Source organism: Mixophyes fleayi, chromosome 10, assembly GCF_038048845.1.
Source record: "Mixophyes fleayi isolate aMixFle1 chromosome 10, aMixFle1.hap1, whole genome shotgun sequence".
In the NCBI taxonomy this organism is placed as follows: Eukaryota; Metazoa; Chordata; class Amphibia; order Anura; family Limnodynastidae; genus Mixophyes; species Mixophyes fleayi.
The window spans coordinates 8,653,943-8,664,703 of record NC_134411.1 but is presented as its reverse complement, the minus strand read 5'-3'; the positions used below and the strand labels follow the sequence as shown (position 1 = coordinate 8,664,703).

At 38.3% G+C, this 10,761-nt stretch overlaps 1 protein-coding gene across 2 annotated transcripts in view; it reads right to left on the bottom strand.

Annotated features, from left to right (window-relative positions):
- Nucleotides 1-667: 667 nt before the first annotated feature.
- PHRF1 (PHD and ring finger domains 1) overlaps nucleotides 668-10,761 on the bottom strand; it is a 55,900-nt gene continuing 45,806 nt past the window's right edge. For both annotated transcript variants that reach the window (XM_075187815.1, XM_075187816.1), the window contains 6 exons: nucleotides 9,930-10,197; nucleotides 9,279-9,586; nucleotides 8,893-9,070; nucleotides 3,470-3,537; nucleotides 2,111-2,239; nucleotides 668-1,376 (listed from right to left, as the gene is read on the bottom strand). In XM_075187815.1, coding sequence (XP_075043916.1) covers nucleotides 1,227-1,376; nucleotides 2,111-2,239; nucleotides 3,470-3,537; nucleotides 8,893-9,070; nucleotides 9,279-9,586; nucleotides 9,930-10,197 — 1,101 coding nt within the window. In that variant the 3' untranslated portion in view covers nucleotides 668-1,226. The remainder of the gene's footprint in view (nucleotides 1,377-2,110; nucleotides 2,240-3,469; nucleotides 3,538-8,892; nucleotides 9,071-9,278; nucleotides 9,587-9,929; nucleotides 10,198-10,761) is intronic.

Below are 10,761 nucleotides of genomic sequence, written 5' to 3'. Positions count from 1 at the left end.
AAAATCAGGTAAAAGGGATTCTGAAACAGGTGAAAAAGCTCAAATTGCAAGCTATAGCATGTCCGCTATTCTTGCACCACTTGTCATGTCTCGGTGTGTGAATCCACCAATCTGTAGAGACCACTTTGTGAGTTTGTCTTTAAATTATGTAATTACTCTAAAGTTCATGCTCTACGGAACTGAAAATTACACGTTAGTAATATGTTCCCAATCAATACCATTTAATTGCCCCTAAATCCAGTCTACGAAATCAGTTAGTGACTGAGGAAGGATCTCCCTGGCTAGAAAAAAATCCCCCAAGAACCACCTGTTCTTGAAGAGGTTATTCACCTTTGATCAACATCACACCATTTAAAATTAGCCACTTAGGCAGACTATTATTAGACTAGATCAGAGTTTCCCAAACCCAGTCCTCAGGGCTCCCCAACAGTGCAGGTTTTCCATATCTCCTTGCTGGAGCACAGGTGTATTCATTACTGACTGACACATTGTAACAGATCCACAGGTGGTCCTAATTATGTCACATGTGATCCGGAAAACCTGCACTGTTAGGGAGCCCTGAGGACTGGGTTTGGGAAACCCTGGACTAGATCCATTACATAGAAAACTTGAATAATTTTGCAGAGTGAAATAACATTGACAATTAAAACAAAGAAACATCCATAGAAACAATTAAAATTAACTTTATAAATTGTCCTTTATACATATATCATTGTCAAAGGACAAATCTTAATTCCAGAACATTTTCTTCAATCGCTCTGATAACGAAACGCTGTGTCCCCTTTCTCAGTTCAACACCAATGAAAAGTGTACTCATAGCCAACAAAAATGTTTGTGACAATTTTTTCTGTGTATACTTTAGTTAACATTGAGACTACAAAGGGATAGGATAACAGCTCTCACAATGATCCCAGTTTTAATGACAAGTGTGTAATCTTTCCCGAACTTCCTCCATGCCTTTGTCCAGGGAGAACTTCTGCGAAAAAATTATGAAATGAACACTGGCAGAGTGGTGTACAGTATATGGCAAAACTGTTGAAGACTGTCAACTAAAAATTCAAGATGAATAATTCCGTAAAAAAAAAACAAAAAGAAAATGTTGTGTCTTTAAAGATGGACATCATCCTCTTACTGTGCAATGTATCCACTGCAAGCAGGGAGCATAAACAGATGAACTCCATTGTAGGTTGTCTGAGTCTACTTAGTCATTTCTGAAAATATTTTCATCATATTGGTGATTCACGCCCCAAGTCATGTTCCTCAAACACTCCAGATTTCTTTTGTTTATTTCTTACGTGTTTGTACTTGTCCACATACCCTTTGACCAAGTTGACAACTTTAACTGGGTTGATTTCTCCACTCTTGCTGTGGCAGATCTACATGAGATAAAGCAAACAATAAATGCATAGATAAGAATATCATCCAATAAATGAAAGAGTCCAACTAAGTGCCGTTCTGATGCCGAAGTCAAGAATTTGGGGACTGTATGACAAAGGGGTAACAGTGCCCACACAAATATGTATGGATGCAAGTTGCATGCATCCGAAAGATGCAAATGCTAGGAACTACTGTTCAAAATACTGGTTGACAGCAGTACAGACTTATTTCAGAAGAGGAGTTTGCCGATATTGTGGGAGGCAGTGATCTACATAACAGTCCTCATTTTCAGTGTAATGATGTGGGGAGGGGAATGAAGTCAAAGACAGAGGCGCAAGGTCCCCCCCAACAACACAGTAGTAGTAGTAGTAGTAGTAGTAGTAGTAGTAGTAGTAGTAGTAGTAGTAGTAGTAGTAGTAATGTGAGGTTCCTGTCAGACTAGAGCAAAAAGATTGTGGGGTCAAATGCTGTTCTATATGAAACAAATGAACTTGCATAGAAACATACATCCAACATGCCTTATATTTCACAGATTTGGACCATAATGAACCAAAAGAGTTCTGACAATATTAAAATAATATCAAATACACTGATAATAAAGTGTATAATATCAGCTGTATCATTAGATCATCTTTTTCTGCATATTTACCCATTTGTGAATGGTAAAAGGCAGTATCGCATCCCCTTCGAGAGTAATCTGAGCTACAGAATAGGACCTTAATTCTAAACTCACCTTCTGCACAGCTTTGCGCAGGATCTCTTTGTATTCATCCTTTGTGATTTCCCTCTTCTGGTAAAATGGTTTGATCGCCAGCTTGACCTCTTCCACTGCTCGTTCCTGCATGTGGAGTTTCTTCATGTACTGGAAAGGAAAACCACAGCAAACATATTGCTAAGCAGGGAACCACTACCAGATAAACTAAATCACTATTCACAAACTTGAAGTACAGTAGTCGACTATGTTATAAGTCACTTTGTCAAGTTAAAGTGACAACAATAATGAAACAATGCAAAGAATGAAGGAGATCTTTAAAAGGTTTATTAAATGCCAAAATTAAACAAAAACAAAATCAGACATGAATCATGGAGGTAGAATACATTGATTCCACAGTAGCTCTGTTAAAAAGTATTGAAGTTTCTTAAGTCTTTAGGACAGTGTCCTGATGAGATCTCCTAAAGGTAAAAAAGCAGATTCTGAAGGAGTTTGAGTTAATGGGACTGGCCCTGCCCCTTGTGTGAACCAGTCTGCACTGCATTTCTAAACAGCAAGTCTGCAAAGCTGTCACTCAAGCTCTGCCTGTTTAGCTAGACAAGAACCTTCTTCCTAACATAGTTACCTGAGAACAGGAATGAAAATAGAGTATTGTGGCTCACAGTCTTAGAGTCTACAATGCCTGCTTCAGGCTATACTACACTGAGAAGAAGTTTTTCTACGGAGGATATTATTTCAATGCAAGCCTGTGTCATGATCAAAAAAAAAAATCTAAGACAAAGCATTGACTCAAAGGGCTGCTATAAAAAGAGGTTACCCAGAAGTCTATTCTCTAGAAAAAGAAGTCTACATCCATACAGTCGCTATGTAGTAGCTTAAAGGTTTTAATAACTTTTCGCTTTATGTCTGCGAGACAGTTTCTACGGCACTTCATACGGTGACCAGAAAAGTTTATTCTGCACTTAAAAGTCCTTACAAACACAAAACAGCCTAGATGGCTATTCTATGTCAGCAGTAGGCTGTGTAACTACCAAACAGAAAAGGACTGACAAAAAGGGATGCAAAGTAAATAGCATTACCCAAAAGTTACAAGGTGACAGCAACAAACAGGAACCAAGTAACCATTAAGCTTAAAGTTTGCTGCCAGAGTTTTGGCATCTTTCCAAAAATGTATATGAATACTTAATTATAGCAGCATGTTAAATCCCCTTTGCCGCTATAGTACTTTGTTTTAAAATTCTGCTTTCTTAAATAAAATGTCCAAGGTTTGCCCAAAAGTGGAAGCAGTACTAGTGAGAGGAGAAAGGGGATTTGGGGTTAAACATCAATGATACTAATGTGCTGTGATAGTTATACTTCCCATGTACAATGGTCTCTTACCTCTTCATTCTTAATATTCTCTGCTTTTTTAGATTTTGTTTTTGCTTTTGCTTTTCCTTTACCTTCACCTAGAAAATAAAACAAAACAAAAAAAAGAACATGACAAAGTATAACCAAGAAGGCATATAAAAGTTAGCAAAGACTCAATTATACCAGAATCAGCTATTTCCCACTACACTTCTACAACTTGCAGAAGTCGTCTAATATTGCTTCCACAAAGCTTTCCATACATTTTATAAAGGAAATACATCAGCAAGACAATTGTAGTTCAGGTTCATACGATTTCTTACTTTTATTTATAAGAATGCCCTCCTCTGGCTGGCATCCAGAACAGGGGTTTACATTTAGTAGAACAGAGTACGTTTAGTGAGACACCTGTTTGTGTTGTGCACATTCTATATAGGTTTTGGTGGAACATGGTGTATAAAAACAGACAATGATGTTCCTTTAAAAAGTTATCGCGTCTGAAGCATATGTAACGGAGGCACAAACATGTGCCAGCACACACTCATATGACTGGAGCAAGTCCTAGCAACACCCCCTCTCTGCTGGCCAATCAAAGCCAGACTGAAAAAGATTGGAGAGAGAGACGGAAGGCAAAAGAGGGTGCTGAGAGAGGTGTGGGGAGAAAGAAATAAATCTATTATACAGTTAGAGGTTAATTAAAGTCAAAGAAAAACTATAATAAAACCAAAAAGAGTAAGTTACAGGAGAAAAAAAATGAAAGATTCTAGTCAGATTAGAGAGTCTGACAGCAGGAAGTAGCAAATAGTGAATATAAGAGAACGTTTGTAGTTAAAGAGAGGGAATCAGAAATAGAGGAGTGACAGGCAGTGAGGTAGTGCAACAGAGGAATCATAGTACACAAAGAGAGAACGAGACAAAGGAAAGCACTAGAGGGAGAGCGACGGAGGATAAGGGGAGAAATATAAAGGTGATAAAAGAGAAAGAAATTGTTAATGCAAGAGAAGCAGAAAGTAAAGTAAGGGAGAGAAGCGTGCAAGAGAGTGAGTGAGGGAGCGTAAAAGTGGCAGTAAGCTAGATTCTGAAAGCAGGACTAGACCACAGTAGAAGGCAAAGTTAGAGCAGAGAATTCAGGGAGTAGAAGCAAATGATTACAAAGATCCAGGATGCTATGTGAGATTCCAGCGATGGCTGCAGAAGCTGCGGCGACCAATTTAAGGCGTCTAGAGTATCACCCTGCAAGAAAGTCAACCCCGGCGAGGGAACAATGGCACAAACATCTTTTAACTATCTAGGTGTATGACTGGATCCAATAAGTGGTACTACCATATACATTAAAATGTTTATATAATCATATGTCCGGACCAGGTGAGGACTCTATTTACACATTTGGACACTGGTAATTAGGGATAAGATGTGGACAGCAAATAGTTTTCTGCAACAAGATACTGAGGGTACCATACTAGTGGTCCCTATAGTGACAACTGATTAAGTAACTGGATATTGCCTAAAATTCACACGCAGCTGGGACATATTGTTAAGAAGTTAAATAATGTAAGGATCTACGTTTACAAAAACCCACAGTGAGTATAAATAGAAAAAAAAAAGGGATTGATGCCTATGCTATCCCACAGTGAGTATATTAAAATTTCTTAAGATCCATCTTCCGCATAATAACCTAAGCCCCTGACCCTTCAGTTATACTGTGCAGAGTGTGAAATTTTAAAAATATTTTCTTAACTTTTGACAGGAAAGTTACATATTAATATTAAATTTGTTACTGTATGAAACTGTTTGTAAATAAGTTCTTCTAAATAATTACAGAAAAAACAAGAATATTGAACCTGTAATAGTTCTGGTGTAGAAAAGTTGAACTGTAGAGCTCTCTCAATCGTTTTAAATCATAGAAAGTCTATTCATATTCAAGAGAATACTGTTACAGCAGAACTGTTAATTAACTGGGTATTTAAAAATATGAAATTTCAGTATTCATATTAAAGCCCAAACATAAGATTGCTCTAAGCCTATTTAAATGTAATTGTCCATGCTTAAGCCCTCTATCCAAAACTCCCCACACCCCTTTTACTAATAAAGCTACCACTCGGCAATCTTGTCCTGCTGTCTTGCTCTGTCTGGGGCCCACCTATCACTGTGGTTTAAATTGTTGGCTCTCATGCTAAAAGGAGCATTCATCGCAGAGAAGGACTTCCTACAGTGCTACAAAAGTGTAACTTATTTTTGACAATAAGGAATCTTTGCATTTTAATTATTTAATAACCCTTTTTATGTTTGGACGTTTCTCTAATTGAGATAAAACGGGTCTCATTTTAGCAAACAAAGTAAGACTGCTCAGAATTAGTGAAGAGGTCACGTATTAGAGAGGTAATGGCTTATGCTGAGAAAAGTCACCCTAAGGCACATGTGATAATGAACTGAATTAAGGGTGTCCAAATTTCCATTCAGTTTCCCTGAGCCTTCCTGATAATGCAATTATCCTTTGTGTGACATTTGCTTAAAAGGGAATCAACACATCAGCATGCGTGTACATATGGCATAAATGTGGGTTTGTGAATACAAAATAAATCATCGCAAACGGAAATATCACAGGAGTACATGGAGTGTCAACAACAAATCCTGGATGACAAGATGTTCTGGAATTTGGTCAGCCCTACCCGCTGTCAGTTAAGTAAAGAAAAAAGACAAAAAAATGTTTCATACACTGCTTGGCCAAAAGTATGTGCTTATTGAACATCTCATTACAAAACAGTGGACATTACTATGACGTTGGTCCTGGGGCCACTCCCTTTTAATATATTTATTAATGAACTTGGTGATGGTTTAGAGAGTAAAGTTTCCAATTTTGCAGATGACACCAAACACTGTAAGGTAATAAAATCAGAGCAAGATGTAGTTTCTCTACAGAGGGACTTAAACCTCATATTCCATTTGGCTGCCCAATCCTCCAGTTTAACATAGGTAAATGTAAGGCATTGCAATTAGGGATCAATTTTAGGGGAATGTATAATGGGAAAGGATTTGGGAGTACTCATAGACACAGTCGACTTAGCAATAGTGCCCCATGTCAAGCAGCATCTGCAAGGGCAAATAAAGTATTGGCATGCAGAAAAAGGGGCATAGATGCAAGGGAAGACAGTGTAATTTTGCCACTGTATAAATTGTTGGCAAGACCTCATCTTGAATATGGAGTACAGCTCTGGGCATCACTTTATAGAAAAGATATTTTGAAGCTAAAAAGGGTTCAGAGAAGAGCGACAAAATTGATAAAGGGTATGGAGTCATTAAGTTATGAGGAAAGGTTAGCCAGTTTAGGCACGTTTATTTTAGAAAAGAGTTGTCTAAGAGGAGATATGATTACTATGTACAAATACATTAAGGGTCAATACAGAGAGCTTTCATGGGAACTTTTTAACCCCAAGGACTATACACAGGACACCCGGACACCCACTAAGGTTAGAGGAGAGGAAGTTTCACAACCAGCAAAGGAAGGGGTTCTTTACAGTAAGAGCAGTCAAGATATGAAATTCACTGTCAGGGAAGATTGTGATGGCAGATTCAATTGATATGTTTAAGAAAGGTTTACAAATTTTTAGCGGAAAAGTGTATCCAGGGATATGACTGTTAATTAAAATGAAGGATAGTAGTGGATAAAGGGGGAAAAAAAAACAAAAACAAAAAAAACCTGCAATATTGGGTCTGGAGAGATTTTTCCCGATTGAAACAGATTGGTGGTTGCTTAATCTGGATCAATTTAAAAAATAAGTGAGAGATCGCAGAAGTTCCAAATTGGTTGAACTTGATGGACTGGTGTCTTTTTTCAACCTCATCAACTATGTTTCTCTGTATACCACTATTCTGTTTCATAAAATTACTAAGATACCTACAAGACATGGTGCAGACAATAGAAGAGCAATGACTCCAAACAAACTTCACTTATATCTTCGCTATACAAGTATATATACACATTACAAACATAGCTCTTTTATTTCTCCTTAATAATATCAACTATTTGAACATTTATCATCCAATACTGCATAAGAGGAGATCATGAGATAATGATCTAAGGAATTAGTACCAATATTATAATTATCTTAGTTTATTGCGGATATTAGAATTCCAAACCACCTCAACTTGAATCGTAGATATGTAAGAGAACCGCTTTTTATAAGTATTATACATATAAGAAGGTATATTATCACACTCAGCAGATTGTTTTTAATCGCGAATACTTACACATTTTAACAATTCACCGTTTTGATTTTCTTTCTTGATACTGACAACATTTTAAATAGATAATAAAGGATTGTTTTTAATCTAGAAAGGGGATAGGACTAAATGGACTATTGTGGAACACAGTAAAACGGAAAAATTTGAATATCACTTGTTACAGTGCACTGTATTAATTTAACTCGTGTGTTTTGATTATTGATTTCAGATAAGTAGTAGCACCTCCCTTAGATATACATATGTCAATAACGCTCTCTAAACAACCATTTAAATTTAAGGGACATAACAATATGATTGTTTGCATTGGTATACAGAGGGATCTGGTTCGGCAAAAATATATATCTCTTCTCTTTCACAAAATTCTAAGAACACAATTCTCTAGAATGTCATTGTATGCTGTAGCATTAAGATTTCCCTTCACTGAAACGAAGGGACCCGCCAACCTCATGCTCCTCCTCCACCAAACTTTAAAATTGGCAGTACGTATTCTGGTAGGAATCATCCGCCAAACCCAGATTGGTCTGTCAGATGGTGAAGCATGATTCGTCACTCCAGATAATGCGTTTACACCGCTGCACTGTACAGACGGTGTGCTTTACACCACTCCAATCAACGCTTGGCATTGCGCATGGTGATCCTAGGCTTGTGTGCAGCTGCTTGGCCGTGGAAACCCAATTCCAAATGAGAACAAACAGATCAGATGTTAATGTTGCTTCCACAGGCAGTTGGAATAGTGGTAACCTGTGACAGTGCCACGTTGAAAGTCACCAAGCTCTTTCATTTGCTAGTATTGCTTGTCTGTGGAGATTACATGGCTGTATATTTGAATTTCCCTGTTAACAATGGGTGTGGCTAAAATGGACCAACACACTAATTAGAAGGGGTGTCCACATACTTTTGGCCACGTAGTGTACATTAAGGGTCTTCACATACAATATTAGGAATTCAAAACGATCTTTAATCTTTTAAAATGTTATGCTTGATAGCAGTGGTCAAAGTTGAAATTTAGAAGTGGCGGCATGGAAAAGGTAAGTGAATGCAATTTGATAGTTATACAATGAAGGCAGTATAAGAAGCAAAATGACATACTATATATACCTGCCCATGTCGACCACTGATTGGTAGACAAGTCAAGACTTAATCACAACTTTGCATACATCCAATAGGATTGGAGATCAGGAGGCATCTTCAAACATTAGACAATTAAATCTCACCTGTGTTTGCTGCTTGAATCTTAGGTTCGTTCGTTGTCGCCAGACTGCCAGTTTTTGGTGTCTGGCTAATCATTGTTCTGCTACTTTGGACTACAGAGGGCACTGCAGGCTCACTCATAGGGGCATAGGAAGGAAAGATTGGTGGGAGAGGTAATGGAGGCAGGGTCTGTGGGAATACCTGTGCAAAGATAGGACAGGAGAATAGTCAGACCTTATAGAGCAATACAGTGTAGAAAAAATTGTTTCTTAGCTGCTGCCAAAAGGATTATTCCACATTCCATTATATTATAGTCCCTCTCAAGCTTATCAGTTCTTGCCATCCCTCAAAATATTTAGGTTGGACAAGATTTCAGTCTAGTCTACAGGACATTAAAAGATTTAAGTACCTGAAGAGGTGTATCTATTGCATTCCAAGGGATCTGACCGCCCTCATTCAATGACCTGTCCCCAGCAGGGGCTACAAGTGTGTTAGGATTATCCACAACAAGGGTTGAGTGGCTTTCTCCAGCATTCCGTGAACCCTGACTCACTGACTGTAGCACAGAGCCCTGCAAGCAGGTGTCAGAGGGACTCCAGGTATGTGGACTGGAAGCCTCACTTGATGGGTCAGGTTGATCACTGGATGCTTGATTAGCTGTATATTTGGGTGAGGCTGGCCAACCCTCATCCTGCTGAGCATTGTAGAAGGGTGATGCTTTAATAGAAAGATACACAATTGTTCAAGTTACAATTTTGATACAACAGACATAATAAAGACATATTGACAAAATATAGGCGACTGGACATGTGGCACCAGTCAAAACCAAACGAAAACACAAATTACAATAAATCATATACGATCATAAACTACTGTAAGCTGCAACAAAATTACTTCTGCATTGTACACTATTCCACACTTAAATTCTGTGTTATGCTAGATTTTCACATTGCTAATAGAAAACACTAAAGCATCAAACAAATCAAGATTTCTCAAATTATGGTGTACAAGGATAATATTCTTATGGGCACGGAATGACTTCACAAATCAAAGTACTTACATATAGATTCGTCTGGGCTGTCGTCCTTCTCAGAATCTTTATGGTGCAGGTTCCAGGTGACTCTCTTTATCTGAGGTTTTGATTTTTCCACGGGAGTAGTTTCAATTTCTCTATCATCATCATCAGACTTGCCTACCTCCACTATGGAGCTACTATTTTTTGTGGTCTTTTCATCAATATGATTTCCTGCTTCTTCGTCAACTGAATTCTCATCATCTTGGATAAATGGTATGGCTGCCTTTTTAGAGAAGTTAATTATAGTTGGCTCCTAGAATGTAAAAAAAAAAAAATATGTTCGATTCCTGATCTGCATTATGGGGTCATATATATTAGCTGACCCTAAATATAATTAAAAAAAGTAAAAAGCTTGAGGTTTTTCCAAGTGTGTATTAAATAAAAGGGTTGTTGGGTTTTCCAGGACAGTCCCCTTATTCCACTCAAAATCTTTATATTCCAATGCTTATCTTCACAGGATGTAGACTGTAGCTCCTGGCAGGGAGCATCACCCAAATACAGTGCTCCGGGTGCCGACAGGCACAGATTGGGAAACATTCGTCTGCTCGGCTGACCGAGAGCAGCCGTCACAAGTGACCGCTTCTGCATAATGCAGGGAGGTCACGTTGTCATGGACAATCTAATCAGGGAAGGAGGAGGAGAGCTCCTTCCTCTGCGTGGACTCCAGCGGCATGTAAGGAGATACAATAGCATTTCGGGAGATCTGTTGGCACGTATGGGACATGTAGATGGGTCTGATGGCATGTATGAGGAATGTGGGTAGATCTCATGGGATATGGAGATGCTGATTGGCATGTAAGGGACAAATGGGTAGGTC